Source organism: Cervus canadensis, chromosome 2, assembly GCF_019320065.1.
Source record: "Cervus canadensis isolate Bull #8, Minnesota chromosome 2, ASM1932006v1, whole genome shotgun sequence".
Taxonomy (NCBI): Eukaryota; Metazoa; Chordata; class Mammalia; order Artiodactyla; family Cervidae; genus Cervus; species Cervus canadensis.
In genome coordinates, this window is record NC_057387.1 from 95910143 (window position 1) to 95930521 (window position 20379).

Below are 20379 nucleotides of genomic sequence, written 5' to 3' on the forward strand. Positions count from 1 at the left end.
TAGAGTATAGTTGATCCACAATGTTGTGTTAGCTTCAGGCATACAAATAAGTGACCCAATTACACACATACATATATCCATTCCCCTTCAGACTCCCCCCTGCCCCATATAGGTTATCATAGAATATTGAGTAGAGTTCCCTGTGCTACACCATAGGTCCATGTTGGTTATCTATCTTATATATAGTAGTGTGTGTGTTGTATACTGAGATCTGATAAAGATATAGATATGGAAGATATAGATATATATTGAAATATATATCAAGATAAAGAAGAAAAGTTCTATCAACTCTTCCAAAAGTTCCGTCAACTGTTCCAAGTTCCTTTTTTTAATACAATGATTTGTTTTTCTTAGAGTTATTAATTGCCTCCCTTTTAAAAGTTGCTTAGTTTTTTGTTTCTATCACTAATTCCCTTAGATCCTTTAAAAGGAATGAAAAGATGTCAATATGTTTAAACACTTCAGGTATTCTGTCCATCATTTTCTTTTTTTTTTTTTCTTTTGAGACTGTCCTCCTGGAAGCCATCTGTTCTCTCTTGAAATTTCTACTCATTGCTCTAGCCTGCTGCAGATCTGTCATCCTGGAACTTCTTTTCACTATCATTCTGTGAATTCCCTTTTCTCTCCTGTGTTGGATACTCTGGCTCCTAGATCTCACATTTTATTCTTTCTTGGTTTACTCTCCCATTTCAGAGGAACCCAGTCCTTAATTGGCTTTTTAAAGAGAGCATGGAAGGTAAATATTTTGAGAAGTGCATGTTTAAAAATGTTTATTCCATCCTTACTCTTGAATGGTAGCTTATCTTTACATAGAATTCTAGGTTAGAAATAATATTCTCTCAGAATTTTTGGTCCCAGGACCAAACAGACAAACGTCCTTGATGACTCCCTGTGCTATGGGTAGATTTTTTCTCTCCCAAATTTACCCTTTCACTGAGGTCCCATTTATGCAGAATCTCAGTTCAGACTTCCAGCTTTCATGCTTTCATACCAACTTCAAGCTACATCTTTTGGCCCAGTGTAACTGGTGGCTCAGTGGTAAAGAATCTGCCTGCCAATGCAGGAGACGCGGGTTTGATCCCTGGATCAGGAACATCCCCTGGTGAAGGGAATGGCAGCCCACTTCAGTATCTTGCCTAGGAAATCCCATGGACAGAGGAGCCTGGCAGGCTACAGTCCATGGAGTCTCAAAAGAGTTGGACACAACTTAGCAACTCAGCAATAGCAGCAGAATTTTCAACGTAGTTTTCATTTCCTTCTTCAGTTGTGGCACTTGGTATTTTCCTATTCTTTCTCATAAGTTTGAATACATTTGGAGTAATTTTTTGTTAGTGCCTTATCCATAATTTTTAGGTATTTGTAACAGTTTTTGGGTTCCTAGTCCATGAGATTTCCAACACCAGAAGCCTCCATGCTATACACTTAATATGCATTATTCAATTTAATCCTCCAGCTGCACTCTGAAGTATATTGTCTTTATCTCCATTTTTTCTTTTGTTATTTTTTTGCAAAGATATCCCATATTTATGAATTAGAAAAATTAATATTGTTAAAGTGTCCACACTAACCAAAGCAGCCTACAGATTCAATGCCATCACTGTCAAAGATCCAGTAACATTGTTTACAGAAATTGAAAAAAAATCCTAAAATTCATATGGAATCACAAAAGACCCCTTATAGCTAAATGTACTTTTCCTGAATCATATTTTTTGTTTTTACATTTTTTTCAAGATCTTGTAATAACCTGTAATGGAAAAGAATCTTAAGAATATATATGTGTGTGTGTGTATATATATATATATATATATATATGAACTGAATTTATATATAAATACATCTTAAGAATATTATTTATATATAAATCTTAAGAATATTTTATATATATACATGTATATATACGTGTATATATAAGCTGAATCTTTGTTCCCATTTTACAGGTGAGGAAAGTAGGGCTCATAGAGGTTTAATAACTTTCCTCACTTCAGGTGGAAAGAAAGACTGTGTATTAGGTGCCAAAGTCTAGGTAAGTACATTGAGTAATTGAGAGATTAATAGGATCATGTCTGCTGGGTACAGTCAAATGGCACTTATCTCCTCGGAAATTGAATTTTTATTTGAGAGTGCAGTCGTGGAGTGGGTTAGGAACATGGTGGGATTCCCAGGTGGCTCAGTGGTAAAGAATCTGCCTGCCAGCGCAGGAGATGCAGGAGACACAAGTTTGATCCCTTGGCCTGGAAGACCCCCTGGAGGAGGACAGCAACTCAGTCCAGTATTCCTTCCAGGGAGATCCCATGGACAGAGAAGCCTGACAGGCTACAGTCCCTGGGTTCCCAATCAATCACACAACTGGGCAACTGAGCACAAAGAGTTAGAGTACTATGCGCCCTCTAGAGGAAACTACTTAGCTCTGCTTATTGACGCTTTCTAATTGATTCTTGTAGGAAGAATAGGAATTTGTGATGGTGTGGAGATGAGGAAAGGTAGATGTTACTAGTATGAAGGAGCTAGAGTAGCTCCAGAAAAAAACATGAAAATATTGGTAGATTTTCTTGAAGAATTACTACAAAGCCGAGATATGAGGGGATATTTTTACCTCCAGGTTGTGTGATCTGAAGGCCTCACCCAGTGTTGAGCATACATACCTTTAAAACTTATACTCAAGTGTATGTTTTTTTGGGATGTACTAAAAAATAAAATATATCAGCTAAATAACTTAATTGGTACTCTTTTTCTTTCTGAGTTGTTGTTGTTCAGTCACTAAGTCATATCTGACTCTTTGTGACCCATGGACTACAGCACCAGACTTCCCTGTCCTTCACTATATCTCAGAGTTTGCTCATACTCATGTCCATTGAGTCAGTCATACTATACAATCATCTCATCCTCTGTCTCCCCCTTCTCCTCCTGCCTTCAGTCTTTCCCAGCATCATGGTCTTTTCCATCTGATGCTCTTTGTATCAGATGGCCAAAGTATTGGAGCTTCAGCTTCAGTATCAGTCTTTCCAATGAATATTCAGGGTTGATTTCCTTTGGGATTGACTGGTTTGATCTTGCAGTTCAAGGGACTGCATCACAATTCAAAAGCATCAATTCTTTGGTGTTCGGCCCTTCTTGATGGTCCAACTGTCACATCTGTACATGACTACTGGAAAAACCATAGCTTTGACTATACAGACCTTTGTTGACAAGGTGATGTCTCTGCTTTTTAAATATGCTGTCTAGATTTGTCATAGCTTTTCTTCCAAGGAGCAAAATTTCATGGCTGCAGTTACTGTCCATATTAATTTTGGAGCCCAAAAAGATAAAATGTCACTGTTTCCAGTTTTCACCCTTCTGTTTGCCATGAAGTGATGGGACTGGATGTCATGATCTTAGTTTTTTGAATGTTGAGTTTTAAGCCAGTTTTTTCACTCTTTCTGGATGGCAGCCTGAATTATATCCATTTAAGGTTAATTTGATCATTTTTTTTAAGTTGAACAATTTGGAAGAGAACAGAAAAGCAGATGAAAGTGAGAAGCAACAGCAACCTGCTTTGTATTAACAGCTGATTATTCATATAAGATCTCTCTCTGCAGCCAGTTGAGCACTTTTAGGGATAATTAAATTGGCTAAAGCTTTATAAATGAGTACAGTTTGAGAAATTAATTAATTTACTTCTGTTCTTAGAGACTACTCTAAAGTAGGGAGTTACTTTATTGGCTAAACATCAGGATGTAAGTTTCATTTTCTGTGGAGTTACCTAGAACATTTTCTCTGAAGATTGCAAGGGAAATCTTTCATATTTACTGTGTGTGTCTGGCCTGTGTTTCTGATCCCTACAGCCACCTTGATACATAGATGGTATTACTCTGTTCTGCAGTTGAGAAACCTCATACTCAAGAGAGCTTAAATAACCTGCTCCAAATCCCATACCTGCTTAGGTGCTGAGCTAGAGCTAGAACCCAATCCTGGATTTTGAGATGCATTTGTGCATTTCAGATGCCCATGCTTTTTTTACTTTATCATGTAGTCCAAAAGTCTACTTTAGACTTTTGGCTTTAGAACAAGTTCAGTGGTCTGGTATTTTTCAGAATTCTATTTTCCTCTTCTTTTTGTGTGGTTGGTAGTTATTTTTATATGTAGAACTCTTTTAAAGTATGCAATTTACTGTAGAGCTCTTATTAAATATTTTTATGTAAAACATTAAAAATTAGCAAATCTCCTACCAGGACTCAAGGAACTATGTTGTCTTCCAGGAGTGCTACTTTTGCTCCTTGATATCTTTCTAAAGTGGAGGGAGACCCAGTGTTGTAGGGAAGTTTTCTGTCCTGTTTAGAGCCATATGAGCAAGAAGCCTGGCTGTTCTTGCACAGGAGGAGCACTGTCTCTTGTGCAGGAAGTAAGGATGCAGTCTGATCACACATAAAGCACAGCTGGCTGAGTCCTTGGACACTGAGCCTGACTTACATTAGATGCTCCTCTGATTGTCTGAAGTAATTAGGCCTTGGTGCCATTTTTGTGCTTTAGATACAGTGCTACCATTCCTTAGGTACATGTTTTGAGAATAGGTTAGTGAAGTATATTTGAGAGGCCTTAGCAGACTAAATCCACAGTGGAGTTCTGTAACCTGTGGTTAAAGCACTTACATTGCAGGTCTCATGGCTTCCTTTAATTTAGAAATTGTGGAGCTGATAATTTTCTATTTAATCTAGACAGGAATCTTTCTGTGGCCTCAGGCAAGCCTCATTTACCCTCTGCCTCAGTTTCACAACCAAGAAAATAGGGATAATAATACCAACACACTAGTTAGAGGTTTAGTTATTTAAGTCCTTTGATGTCTAAAAAGAATTATTGTTATAAGTCTTATGAAACACCTAGCATGCTACAACAAAGAACAAACTATGCTGATGAAATCCCCATTGGAGAGACAGCTTATTAGAAAGATTGAGCGTATGTACTATTTTTAGATGTTCAAAAAGCTAAGTGCAAGTTGTTTTCAGTTGAGTGTTTGATGTCTTTATCAAATTATAAATCTCTGTCATTCTTTCCTGGAACCATTCATTTTGCCCAGGGATTTGTTTTTGGCAGATTTTTATCTTCTTGAAAAGAATGAGTACAATTTGGTCAGGGTAACATCTGAGAACTTGGCCCCAACTTGCCTGAAGACTTTTAAGTGGCAACTTGCCTTCTTATAACTGCTTTGGTGGGCTGAGGTTGCCTGGGAGGGCCTCAGTATATTCCTGAATATGCCTTTGCTGAACCTGCTGGTAGCATAGTGAAAAGCCCAGGAGTTATGACAGAAACAAGTTAAAAAGTTAATTGAGAGAATTTTTGAACATTTTTTCCCATTCCCCACCCCTCCTCTGGGAAATCTCAATGGAGTTTTTCTTTTGACTGTAGTGATCTAGTATATGTATTCACAAGCTTGAAATGTTTTCATCTTATCCTTGTTGGAACTCTGGTCTATAGGATAGCATTTTGCAGCTTTGTACCACATTCAGTAGCTAGAAAAAACTTGCAAGTTCTGTGTGAGCTTGATTCCTTTGAGTTGCTTTCCTTCTACTGGAAAACTTTCATGGGATGAGGGCTATAGGGTAGGAGGGAACTGTGATAATTAGGATTACGGTAGAAAGTCCAGGCTGTCATCATAAGCTCTCATTACCTTGGGTGACAAGTAGCCCACATGGCTTAGGTTTTTTGAAACTCTTGGTAGAACCACCTATCCTGCTCTGAATCATAAGGTAACCATAGCCTGACCAGTGAAATGGACCCATGTGTACAATCTGTGGGAAGTCAGTAAGCATTCTGTCATCATGACCAGAGTTCATTTGAAGTAGCCTGTAGCTACCCAACCTTTTTTCATCTCTTACCTTAGGTATCATCCTCCCCAACAGGCTTTCCCTAGCTTTCTATTTCTAAGACTGGATTAGCTGCCATTTTTCTGTAATCATAGAATTTAAACTATCTGTTATAGCATCATCTCCCTTCACTAGACTGTGGAATAAGAACGATATCTGGACCTCTCAGAGAGGCCCAGAGAAGATCTTCAATATTTGTTAATGAATAACAGACAAAGGTAAGCTCTTCATAAACATTTGGAACAAGCTTCTTACTCCTTTAATATAGACACACATGTTTATATGAGCCTAAGTGTGAGTGGATGAGATTCAGTGATTGTAGACCAGAGGGATCATAACACTGGCTGCTTGGCATTCACTTTATTTTCATCTGTAAGTTCCCACCAAGCCTTAAGTTTACTGACGTTGCTAGGCCTCTATCCCAAGCAAGTTATCCCAGAGGAAGGGTTATTTTATTTTATTGGAGGGTTAGGGTGGCATAGTGAAAAGAATACAGACTTTCAAAGGAAATCCAAAAAAGAGGATATATGTATATGTATAGCTGATTCACTTTGCTATATAGCAGAAATTATACAACATTGTAAAGCTACTGCACTCCAATAAAAATTAATTTGAAAAAAGAATGAGGACTATTAACTTCAAAAGAAATTTTATGAAAACTTTACTGTAAAAAAAAATACTTAAGAGCATATTAAATTTTCACATTGCATAATACATGTGGGCACCATGTGGAATCCAGAACCTTTGCTACCTCTCATCACCTGACTTTAGTAGTTTTCATGTTTGACTTCTTTCTGTAGTGAAACAAGGTCTAACCCAGAACACTGTAGGTACCCACATTACAGTACTTACCATACAGTACTTTAATTTTGGTTACATGACTCCCTTCCCCACTGGATTGTGAGCTCCTGGTGGGTAGGGTTGGCATCTTGCTCACCTCTCTTCTTTCAGAGAAAGATATCTAATGAAAGTAGGAAAGCAATACACCTGGTCACATTAGGGATTCAATATGTGTATGTTTTTTGAATTAATAGGATATTTTAAAATGAGACATTAGAGGTAGTGCAATTATTGGTATTGCCAAGGAATAGAGTATGACAAAATGGTTTAGTGAAGTGGAGAAAAAAATAATCAGAAGTGAGGTCAAGGAACCCTAACAATGAGGATGTTGACATTTTACTGAGGTGATAAAAGAAGGAATGAAAGGAAGATAGTTTTAAAGTCTTTCAAAAAAAATACTTTGTATTTCTAGCTCAGAGTTTGTTCCTAAAAACATTAGTGCCCTGCCCCCCTTTTCTTATAGCCTTTTCCATAAAGGTAATCACATCCTCTTCTTTTAGCTACTTATTTTGGTATTCACCCCTGTATCTCTAAATAACGTGCTTGAATTGTTGCTTTTGATTATAGACACTACTTATTGATTCCCTATTATGAAACATGAGGATTTTGCTCCTTCTAATATAATTATGGGCTTCCCTAGTGGCTCAGCAGTAAAGAAACCGCCTGCCAACACAGGAGGCGTGGGTTCAATCCCTGGGTCAGAAAGATCCCTGCAGAAGGAAATGGCAACCCACTCCAGTATTCTTGCCTGGGAAATCCCATGGACAGAGGAACCTGGCAGGCTACAGTCCATGGGGTCACAAAAGATTCACACTTGACTTAGAGACTAAACAACAACAACAATGTAATTATATTGTAATTTTAGAAGATAAATATTTAGTGTTTATTTGACTGTGTAGTTTGACCATGTATGCTGTTGAGCCTTGTAGTCCTCTACAGTTTTTTTCCTTTACCACACCATTTTTTTGCCTGCAGGGTAATTATCATAGCTTGTCCTTTGCCAAGCTTCATTTTCTATGACCTTTCTTTTGCCACACCATGGGGCATGCCGGATCTTCCCTGACCAGGGATCAGACCCATTCCCCCTGCTTTGGGAGTGCAGAGTCTTTAACTGCTGGACCACCAAGGAAGTCCTTCTATGCACTTACTGATTAACCCCAACCTTTTTACTAATTGTCTAATCATCTAAGATATTTAGGCTCCTTCGCTATTCTATCCGTTTCATCTTCCTGAAGAAGTCTCTCCCAGAGTAGTAGTGATTGCCTTCCATGCCTGGTGCTCAGCTGTCATTCTGTCATCTCCCTTCATCATCATGTGGATTTACTTTTCCTCTTTTCAGTTTCCTGGAATCCTTATTTTCTTTTTTCTTGGTGTACTCCCCTTGTTTTCTGAAAAACTTACTAGCGCTTCCTGACAAAATTTGTTTTGGAGCTAATTCTTTTAAGACTTTGCCTGCCTGAAAAATCTCTTTTATTCTACCTTCATACTTGATTGATAGTTTGACAAGGTATAGAATTCTCAGTTGAAGAGCTGATCCTTAAGAATTTTGAAGACTTTGATCCATTGTCTTTACCTTCCAGTGTTGTTAAGTCCTAAAGTTTTATAATTATTGACCTTTTAAATCTGATCACCTTTTTCTCTGGAAATTTGTATCATCTTCTCTTTTTCCTGAATGTTCTGAAATTTCATGATGATGTACTTTCATGTGAATCTTTTTTATCCAGGTGAGCCCTCTTCTCAGTGAAACTGTTCAACTTGGATTTTCATGTCCTTCAGTTTAGGGGATGTTTAAAAAATCATTTTATTGATGATTCTTATCTGTTTTTTTTTCCTGTTCTTTTTTTCTGGAAACCTACTATTCTGATAATGGATCTCTTAGACTGGTACTCTAATTTTCTTATCTATTCTCTTATATCTTCCATTTCTTTATCTTTTTGCTCAAGTTTTATGTGTGGATGGGGCATGTTGACTGTGAGCTTCACTGTAGGGTAATATGGTAATGTGGTTGGGCTGTTTCAGGAGAATCTCTTATATTTGTATCTTTAAGTTTTTTCCGCTTAGACTAGTCAAATTTCCCAGAGAGAACTGTTAAATTCTGCTGCCTGAAAGGTGAAGACGTGAGGGTCAGGACTGGGGTTGGGGCAGGGAGGGGAACTGGGTGTCTGAGAATCCTGTATGCATTCTTTTTTAAATCTCTCCTTTTCTCTAAGGTACATCCCCTCTCCCTACTGCCAGTTGTGATTATGCTACCCCAGTCCAGATATCCTCTATTTTATTCTCTCCAGCCATCTGCCACGGTGAGACCCATGCAGTAGTTGGGTTGCAGAACAGAAAAGAGGGATCTTTCAAAGGACCTGTTTAATTTTAATGTCTCCCTTCCTAGCTATATGCTCATATCAGTTTCTGAGCCCTTTGGGGAGTCTGGTATAAACGGAGTTGCTTCTCAGTTTTCCTACAACTGACTTGAGTCATTTTTTTCAGTGTTGTCTCCTCTCCCATTTTCCTGTTTTTGTGTTTGTGCCCATTTAAAAAATCTTATTACTACTATTTCACTGATATTTTGAGAAAGGAAGTTATAGTTGTGCCTTTTCAATCTATCATCTTTACTTTAAAACTTTCACAATATCTAAAGAAGAAGCGGTGACAGGGGAGTTGCATAGCCGCAGCATGGAGGAACACATGATTCTGTCTGTCGTCGTTTGCTTCATGTCATGACAGGGGTGATGGAGTGAGAGAAACAGCCTGGAAATGGTAATGTGTAAGTTTACCTCCTCCGCTCTGGGCCCTTTGGTTGGAGGACCGTATGAAGAACAGAGAAAACATCCTAAAAATTCCTTTGGTGCTTTTATAATTATGAGTGATAGACTCTTAGGACCTTAGAATTAGAAAAGGTTTATAAAGACATCTAATCTAATCTTTCACCCTACACAAGAATCGTTTCATGACTATTTCCCATGGAGATTATGCTAGGCTTTGTTTGAAAACCTCCAATGGGTATTTCTCATGAGGTTCTAGATATTAGAACGTTTTTGGTAATGTTGAACTCATCAGTGCTTCTCTTGTTGTGTTTTGTTTTATTTGGCCCCAACATGTGGCATGTGGGATCCCTAAGTTCTCTTCTCCTGTTTAAGGATTGCTAGGTCTCATGATTTTCAGACCCATCAGCATCCCTGTATTGGTGTCTCTGATTTATAAGTCTCTTTCAAAATGTTATGTTCAGAAATGTGGCCTGAACAGTGACAGTGGTATTATTTACATCCTATGATTTGGAGGTCATTATTATGAGCAGTTTATTAATTTTTTATTTAAGTATCATTAATTGACTTACAGTATTATATTAGTTTCATGTTGTATGACATAATAATTTGATATTTTTATACATTACAAAATGATCACAGATTCTTAATTTCAAAAAGCAAAGTCTTACAATCATACAGTACTTTACAGTTTTCAAGTATCTTGTAATTTAACCTATCTTCTAGTTTTTTTTATAAACTGTGATTTAGTGTTAAGTAGTAAGATGCCTGACCAAATTTAAATGTAACATAGGTATTTATAAAGAAGTAGATTCATTTAGCACCACATCTATTTTTGGGGTGTGTGTGTGTGTGTAATTTGGAAGGCAATGTGATGGCAAAGGGGCAGATCACATAGTATTTCTGAGCCTACTTTTTGTCTATAAAATGAGTTTAAGTATGTTGATATTTTAGAATTATATGAATTTAGAATTAAATGAAATATATGTAAAAGCTTTGTAAATGGTAAAATGCTGTCCAATTTTAAGTTACTTGTTTTTGCCATCAACTTAGAGATAACATAGCCTTAGAGAACCAACTGAACTGATGATGGTAGCAGGTAGACTGTAATTAGTTTCCAAACTGGAATCTTTATGGATCAGAATTCTATAAGAATGTGATTCATCAGGCTGTTGCTAAAGAGGGAATGACTTATTCAAAGTCACATGTGTAATTAATAGGAAAAGTAAACATGTCTAATCTTAGAAGTTACTTTTGGGGGATGATAAAATTCTGATTTTAGTTTCTTTTTTTTCGTTTGTTTAAACTTAATAGTTGTTTGTTTCTCATATTGTTATAAATGCCCCTCTTTCACAACCGTCTGCAGATCTTCTTACAAACTTTTAGGTTTCTAAGTAAACTGGACACTGTTTCTTTCTGGACACTGTCATATACTTCAGGGTAAAATTAATCAAGTTACGGGCAGAAAATATGTAATGTAATTGTAAGAGCATACTCTGTGGTCTTGAAATGGGGCAGTGATACATTTATCCTGTGACATATGTGTGTATGACACAAAGAAAAAGAATGAAGCTATTTATTATAAATTCAGAATAATAAATTATTTCAAAGTGAAAGTTTGATTTGAGAGAATAAAAAGCCTTTGTTATTTCTCTATTAATATCAGTACATTTGGAGATTAAAATTAAATTATAGATATCTAAATCCTGGAAGAGAAGTAATCAACATTTTTATGTAGAACTCATTTAACAGAAATTAACACATTCTCAGTTTTTAGCTTCACATAGGAAAGATGAGTAGAATTCTTCTATTTGTTCTTAACTTGAAGACGAAAACTTATTGTAGAAAGGTAAATGAGCTAAAAATATTATAACTGTAAATGTTGAACCTGCATTTTAAAATTATAAATCTGGCATATCACCCTCTAGCCATGCTGTCCAGGACAACAGCATCTGATTTCTTTCCTTTCAGACATCTCTGCCTTTTCTTTGGAGGCAGCAGATTCATCCCCTACCTCATTGCTTCAGGAAGCTGCCAAGTTACCTCTGTGATCCCTGCCCTAACTCCAAATAGTCACAAGTTCTACAGAGGACACTCAGCTCTGTCAGAAAATATGCTGTTTCTAAACATCTAAAATTGGATGTTCTAATCTTTGAGTCAGTTTAAACAAGGAGAAGGAGGTAACAAGAAGATTGCCAGTATTTACTGATGCTTTTGTTTGCTAGTAGCAGGTTGAATTCTGAGGATACAAAGATATAAGAGCTCCTTGTGAAGTTCAAAGTCTAGATGGGAAAAAAACAGCTTAGTGATTTAAGGTCAGTAATGGATCAGAAAAGACTTCATCTCTAGATGAGGCAATATATTGACTCTGTTTTCCAGTAACTATGATAAGACCTGAATCTTGATGGGGTGGAAAGAGAATTGGGAATGCATTCTTGGCAGTTTACTCTAGCAAATTAACATTAACTATGTGGGGAGGGGATTGTGGGAGAGAGGCTGGCTAATTAGGTAGGTGGAGTCACATTTTGAAGACCCTTAATGTCATGCTAAGCAATTTGAACTTAATCCTGTAGAGCGATGATTTCCAAAATGGAGTGTTCTCAGAGCCAGAGGGTGTGCAGGATGGAGTCCCAGAGGAAAATATTAGAATCTCTAATTCTTATTTTCTTGGGCTTTAAAGTCACTGCAGGCGGTGACTGTAGCCATGAAATTAGAAGGTGCTTGCTCTTTGGAAGAAAAGCGATAACAAACCTAAACAGCATATTGAAAAGCAGAGACATCACTTTGCTGACAAAGGCCTATATAGTCAAAGCCATGGTTTTTCTAATTAGTCATGTACAGATGTGAGAGTTGCACCATAAAGAGACTGAGTGCCGAAGAATGGATGCTTTTGAACAATGGTGCTGGAGGAAACTGGAGAGTCCTTTGGACAGCGAGGATATCAAACCAGACAATCCTAAAGGAAATCAACCCTGACTATTCATTAAAGGACTGATGCTGAACTTGAAGCTCCAATACTCTGGCCACCTGATGTGAAGGGCCAGCTCATTGGAAAAGACCCTGATGCTGGGAAAGATTGAAGGCAGGAGGAGAAGGGGACAGTAGAGGATGAGATGGTTGGATGGCATCACTGACACAATGGACATGAATTTGAGCAAACTCCTGGAGGTGGTGAAGAAAAAGGAAGCCTGGCGTGCTGCAGTCCATAGGGTTGCAAAGAGTTGGACATGACTTAGAGACTGAACAACAACAGTTAGTTCTTTCAATTTTATTTCTTCTTTTAAAAGTATCTGTATTTTTATATGTTATAGAAAGAGTATATTCTATCATTTGTAGTGATTTGTGTGTTTTTAAATAAATTTAAATGAGAATAAATGGATAAGTATTTATCTTTTTGTTTGGAGAACACTACTTTAGGGCAACAATACACAGAAGAACTGTACAAAAAAGATCTTCATGACCCAGATAATCACAATTATGTGATCACTCACCTAGAGCCAGACATCCTGGAATGTGAAGTCAAGTGGGCCTTAGGAAGCATCACTACAAACAAAACTCGTGGAGGTGATGGAATTACAGTTGAGCTATTTCAAATCCTAAAAGATGATGCTGTGAAAGTGCTGCACTCAATATGCCAGCAAATTTGGAAAACTCAGCAGTGGCCACGGGACTGGAAAAGGTCAATTTTCATTCCAATCGCAAAGAAAGACAATGCCAAAGAATGCTCAAACTACCATACAATTGCACTCATCTCACACGCTAGCAAAGTAACGCTCAAAATTCTCCAAGCCAGGCTTCAACAGTACGTGAACTGTGAACTTCCAGATGTTCAAGCTGGTTTTAGAAAAGGCAGAGGAACCAGAGATCAAATTGCCAACATCCACTGGATCATCGAAAAAGCAAGAGAGTTCCAGAAAAACATCTATTTCTGCTTTATTGACTATGCCAAGGCCTTTGACTGTGTGGATCACAATAAACTGTGGGAAATTGTGAAAGAGATGGGAATACCAGACCACTTGACCTGCTTCTTGAGAAATCTGTATGCAGGTCAGGAAGCAACAATTAGAACTGTACATGGAATAACAGACTGGTTCCAAATAGGGAAAGGAGTACGTCAAGGCTGTATATTGTCACCCTGCTTATTTAACTTATATGCAGAGTACAGCATGAGAAACGCAGGGCTGGAAGAAGCACAAGCTGGAATCAAGATTGCTGGGAGAAATATTAATAACCTCAGATATGCAGATGACACCACCCTTATGGCAGAAAGTGAAGAAGAACTAAAGAGCCTTTTGATGAAAGTGAAAGAGGAGAGTGAAAAAGTTGGCTTAAAGCTCAACATTCAGAAAGCTAAGATCATGACATCCAATCCCATCACTTCATGGGAAATAGATGGAAACACTGGCTGACTTTATTTTTGGGGGTTCCAAAAGCACTGCAGATGGTGACTACAGCCATTAATTTAAGCCTTACTCTTTGGAAAGAAAGTTGTGACCAACCTAGATAGCATATTAAAAAGCAGAGACATTACTTGGCCAACAAAGGTCCGTCTAGTCAAGGCTATGGTTTTTCCAGTAGTCATGTATGGATGTGAGAGTTGGACTATAAAGAAAGCTGAGCACAAAAGAATTGATGCTTTTGAGCTGTGGTGTTGGAGAACACTCTTGAGAGTCCCTTAGACTGCAAGGAGATCCAGCCAGTTCATCCTAAAGGAGATCAGTCCTGGGTGTTCATTGGAAGGACTGATGTAGAAGCTGAAACTCCAATACTTTGGCCACCAGATGCAAAGAGCTGACTCATTTGAAAAGAACCTGATGCTGGGAAGGACTAAGGGCAGGAGGAGAAGGGGACGACAGAGGATGAGATGGTTAGATGGCATCACCAACTCAATGGACACGAGTTTGGGTAGACTCCAGGAGTTGATGATGGACAGGGAGGCCTGGCGTGCTGCAGTCCATGGGGTCGCAAAGAGTTGGACACGACTGAGTGACTAAACTGAAAACTGAAACTGAAGCAGTGGAAGTTGAAGTATGGATTAGAATATGGGAAAATTGCAGTGAGAGAGACCAATTAAGATACTGGAAAAATATTTTGAGGCCTTAACTAAGACAATGGAAATAAAAGACGAGGACTTGGGACCAGTGAAATATGGGAATGGGGAAGGGGATCTTGGCCGGAGAGAGAGGACTTCAATCCTAGGCTATGGCCAGCTTTCTGACTTTAGATCCTGGATGGTGGTGACACTGATTAAGTTAAGGAACAGAGGAAGGATATTTAGTTCAAAGCCTAAGGATTGTCACATTTCTTATTTACATACTAAGTTGGTCATTCCTTCTTGCACCTGCTCATCCAACCATAGTAAAAAATAAAATGGCAGCTGGCCCTTTGGGGACTGAAGACTGTGAATCTTTTCCAGGCATTTTCAACCAAAATTGAGCATAGTGAGGTCTCCATTGCAGTTAGCCATGGGTAATTATTAAAGATTGAAGGCAGGAGGAGAAGGGGACGACAGAAGATGAGATGGTTGGATCGCACCACTGGACTCGATGGACATGAGTTTGAGTAAGCTCCAGAAGTTGGTAATGGACAGGGAAGCCTGGCATGCTGCAGTCCATGGGGTTGCAAAGAGTCGGCCATAACTGAGCAACTGAACTGAACTGAACTGAATTATTAAAGCACCAAACTACTCTTGGAGATTGGATTGAGATTGGACCACATAGGAAAATGTAAATTGTGACAATTCACAGTCGCACTAAATAGCTGAATTTATTAGTTCCTTATTGGCAGGGGTGGGTATTGGGTAGTGATTTGGATCATAGCCATTGTTTGTGGAAGTGCTAAGTGGGTAAAAGCATGGTAGTTACCTTACCCTGACAGTTTTTTTCCAGGGGAGTAACTGTGTTTTTCTTTCTCCTTGCTGTAGGAAATTGTTTGCCAGATTATGTTACTTATAACAATCTGTCATGGAACAGCTGCCAGGAAAAGAAAAGAGGCTATTCCCAGTAGCTCTTCCCACCTCCTACCCTACCATTACCACCACACACGCATACATCCGGTTTTGTTTTTTTCTTCTAGTTTTACTCAGTGGTTTTGGCTTGACTGAAAATGTTCTCGTAATGACAGATTTCTGGAGTTTGCCGTGGCTTGGTAATTGGGTTTTCTAAGCTCTATTTGTTTGCTTTAGCCAGGACTAATTGGCAGCAGTTCAAGTTTTGAATTCTGGGGTATCTTGAATACTAAAGTGCTATATTCTAGCTTCCCTTGAAGACCTTGTATGTTTCCTCTTGGTCAAAAATGCACGCATTTACTGTCCTTTAGAGCTATGCCTTTCACCCTTGACGTTGCTCTCATTCCTTTACAGGAGCAGGCTTGGGTAAAGCTTACTGAGGACTGTTAGGATAGTGAATAGGGAGGTCTGTGGAGATGCCAGTTGGTCTCTGCAGAAGATGAGGCATACTCTGATGTTAGAAAAGAACTGGTCAACCAGAACACAAGGCAGCTGAGGGTTGATGTCTCCCAGGAACTTTCAAGTTAATTGCATTTCAGATATACAGTTGCTTCACAGTCCAAACAGTCTATGTTTATTCATGGTTTGTGGTCACACGTGATCAGAAATACTTCTGGCTCTTTTAAGAGTTTTTCCACTTTCTCTCTGTGGGCTCCAGTTAGTAGAAGAACATTTGCATTTCTCGACTGGCCTTTACATTTTTAGGATAAAAATTAAACAAAACAATAGTCATTTATTTTCTTACAATTATAACTTTTATTAAACAAAAATAAACAGTATTAAAAAGATATAAGGATGATTCCATTTTACTTTTAAACTTTAGTTTCTTCTTCCAGGATTTCTAGCCTTGGAAACAAAGTACGTTGATCAGTCAGCAAAGACTTTCTTTGGAAATGCAGTTGCAAAGAGGACAGGAATGTGTTTGGTCTCAGTGAGAATGGTGCATTCTTTGGGAACAGAGGCAAGAAGAGGGCCTGATGGAATAGCACCTCCATCTGTATCCCAGGCTCTGCCCTTTCAGACTGATTCCTTTCTTTTCACACTGAGAACAGATGGCAACCAGACACTAGGAGGAGGGCTCTGTTTCTTGTGCTCCTTGGGGATTTCGCATTCAGCTCAGCAAAAAGTCATCTAAAAGCAGAGAGAGAAACGAGGCTGCAGACTGTTCACAATTATGCAGGACTTGTTTGGCATTCATTATGCTGACAGATTTATTTTCTGCAGATATTGAATGATAACAGCATTTATTTTTCCAAGACAGCATTGTCACCACTTCAGAAGCATCTGCATTGGGGTCGTTTTCTTCACTTTGGAGTACAGTTAATAATTTATTGTGGAACAGTCAGCTTGCAGAAATCAGTCATCTTACTAGAGAAACTTAGAAAAATAGAAAGGTTTTTTTTCTTCAACAAACTGTCATTTTCATTATAATGAAATGGGGTAACTTCTGTGCGGCTCTAGTGACATGTCTTTAGTAATGGCCCATGCTTCCTGCCTTTCTAAGTACTGTTAACAAGAAGTGGGATTCTGCAGGCTATTTCTTCCTTAGCTTGCATGTATGTGGGCTGATTTGTTAATGTTTGATGATTCCTGGATGGTGAGTTGCAGGCTTAGGAATTTTTTTTCCTAAAAAGAAGATGTTTATAGGAACTTTTTTTTTTTTTTTTAAGCTCAGTTGAGATCCAGAAAGAACTAAGAGAGCCTTAATAAGTAGAAGAGTAGAAAAAAAAAAAATCCAAATTTGAACTTCTTAAACCTGAGGCCTTCAAAAGGAATTGTTTGGGTTATAAATAATGAGTTTTATGTAGAAAAAGAAATGATGGTCCTAGTACAGATTCTGTATTTGGAATAAGAAATTACAGGCAGTAAGATAAGGCATTCTGATGGTTGAGTCTAACTTTCTTAGCAAGTGTGATTCTTTTTCCTAGAATGTAAGTTGAAATTGTCTATTTTCCCCCAAAGCAAGAATCTTGATTTTAAATAAAAATCTTAGAAAAGTTGGAGCCACTTAAAAAATTTCTCTAGATATTCACTTTATTCTTCAATCTAAATAATGTAGTCCAGTGTTTTTCAGACTTTTTAAAATAGCAGAACTTGTATTGTTATGAGGATTAAATGAGTGCTTTTATACATACCCAGCATTGTAGTATAATGGTTTATTAGCTTGACTGTTTTCCCAAAGAGGGGCACATTATAATACATTCATCCTGTTATTTATTTCCTAGTTTTATAGCAAAGTGACTGCTTTAAAATAAAGCATTTCACAACCTTATTGGATCATCAGACTGTGTGAAAGCACCTTTTAAACTGTAAAGAGACATATAAATTTTAAGATCATTAACTCCATAGTCACAGAAATAGACAGTGTGATGGTTTTCATACTCTCTTCCTTACAGCCCAGGATTCCAGAGGTGCCTCAGGGACAGCAGCAGTAAGGCACACACAAGGGGGAGGTAGGATTTCCAGACCCTCCCCCAACACAGTTCAACTAGAACAACCCTATTTATTTTACCTATTCCACCGCTGTGAAAAAGGTTTGAGGACAAGTGTCCGGTTTATGTGTGCTTCTGAGACATTGTGAGTTTATCCTGTGATGATTTGTGTGATCCTTTGTCCCTTGTGATACTGACTTTTCCTCTTCTCCTTTGACAGACAGATGTACTGGTCCTGAGCTGTGATCTGATAACAGATGTTGCCTTACATGAGGTTGTGGACCTGTTCAGAGCTCATGATGCATCGCTTGCCATGTTAATGAGAAAAGGTCAAGAAAGCTTAGAACCAGTTCCAGGTCAAAAGGGGAAAAAAAAAGCAGGTAAGGAGGGTGGAGTTTGATTTATTTGTTTGTCAAATTCTTATAATTATCATTCATGCATTCACTGAAAAAGAAATATTTATTGAGAACTGACTATCCTGCAGGCACTGTCCTAGGGGTGGATGACATAAAGTCAAATAAGACACAGTCCCTGATTTAGAGAAGCTTATAACTATTGATTGGATTCTGTATTATCCAACAGGCTTTTGTCTACAGAGAGGAGCACTCAGAACTGTTTGCATTGTGTAACTGAATATATATACCTAAGAAACAAAAAAATCTAATTTAAAATCACTTTTAAAAAAATAATTAAAATCTGATGACAAGTTAGATATCTTTAGGCAATTAAGATTACTATTGCAAATTTAGAGTGGTTGATTCTTTTGACTGCTCCAATGACCCTGAAAGTTGCTCAGTCATGTCTGACTCTTTGCAACCCCATGGACTATACAGTTCATGGAATTCTCCAGGCCAGAATACTGGAGTGGGTATCCTTTCCCTTCTCAAGGGGATCTTTCAACCCAGGGATTGAACCATCTCCCACATTGCAGACGGATTCTTTACCCAGCTGAGCCACCACGAACCCTAAGTAGCCAGTAAACAAAACAGTCATTAACCATGTTTTGTCTTTGGATTACAACATATCTTGATATTTCCCCAGATTCCAGTAGTGGGTTATTTTTTTAATTTTCAGAGAGTTATAGTAATCTTACCAGATCCAAAAGAAAAGGAATAATACTCTACTTCTGCCAGGGTTATAGAATTTGGGTTTTTGGCTTATTGTTGATTTTTAGTTAGGCATAGTTCATGACTGCTTTTCCCAAAGTATTTCAGCTGAGTCATTGATTCTATGACTGGGCTACTTTTAATAACTGAACTTATGACCAGAAAACTTTGTTAGATCATACTTTTTATACAGGTTTTAGTTTTTCCTATAATGTGTTTTTTCCCCTGGAATGGTGTGTCCTTTAGATTTTTCTTAGCCAGCATTCCTGTCATTACATATTGACATGGTCTGTTACAATTATTAGAAGCTATGTATGGTTTATTAGTATCTGATTATTATTAATAGAGCCACCTAGAATGTTCATTCCTAGGATTTTAGTAATGTAGTTTATACTTTTAGCTCTCTTTTTCAGAACATTTGGTTAATTTATAATTCTGAACTATAGCATTGAAACTTCTTTCTAGGTGCTTTTTGTATTAAAGCAATCACTGATACAGATTAATCATTGAATCCTCTTTCTACCTTGTTATTATGTATACTTCCCACACAGATCAGTCCTTTGATTCTTGATATAATTTCTACTTTTGTGAGCTCTGGTTTGCTTACTCACAATTCCTTGTATTCATCCTTTTCTACCTACTAGATAGAAGCAAGTGTATTGTCAGACTTTATAAACATATGTATATTTTACAAATAGTTTTTTTTTTATATAATCCTCTACTTATAAGAATGTAAAAAAATCAAATACCTTACTATAGTTACTGTTCTTGGTATTATAACTTTTTTGTACATTGTATATTAGCTTTTATATCTTAATTATCATTATAGATGAGTAGCTTTTCATAATTTTATTTTAAATTAACTATTATCTGTCCATTTTAAAATTGATGCTTAAATGGTAACAACATGGTTATTGGAAGTTTCTTTAAGGTGGCTGTTCTGTTTTTGAAAAAGTGTGATGTTCACTGGTAAATTGCTGTATGGTTAGATTCTGAGTATGGAGGGCAGGGAATCTGGAAATGGTACTGGAGAGAATACAGGGATTAGACTAACAAGTTTGAACTTTATCATGGAAACAGTTGGGATATATTTGAGGAATTTTAAATAAGAGAATGTCATAATCAGATTTGTATTTTAGACTTTTTCATTCTTTACATAAAATTTTGAACTCCTCAATATCTATATTTTGTTGTATTTGAGGACCAAGTTTTAAATTCTTACCATGGAATGCTATGCATTTCAATGATAAGCATTTTTTTTTAAGAATCATTAATTTCTCAGATTGTATGTTTGGTCTGTCTCTTGACTGCTTTTACGTGGCAGAACAGCCAGTGGTCCTCTCTTTCTCAGATATTGTTTAATAGTCTGGATCCGTTAGGTCCAAGTTTCCCCAAGAGTGT

General features: G+C 37.5%; 1 protein-coding gene across 1 annotated transcript in view; it reads left to right on the top strand.

The window, feature by feature from the left end:
* The window catches only part of EIF2B3 (eukaryotic translation initiation factor 2B subunit gamma), a 105813-nt gene that overhangs the window by 18893 nt on the left and 66541 nt on the right, over positions 1-20379 (top strand). Inside the window, exon 4 of the mRNA XM_043461520.1 lies at positions 18093-18252. Coding sequence (XP_043317455.1) covers positions 18093-18252 — 160 coding nt within the window. The remainder of the gene's footprint in view (positions 1-18092; positions 18253-20379) is intronic.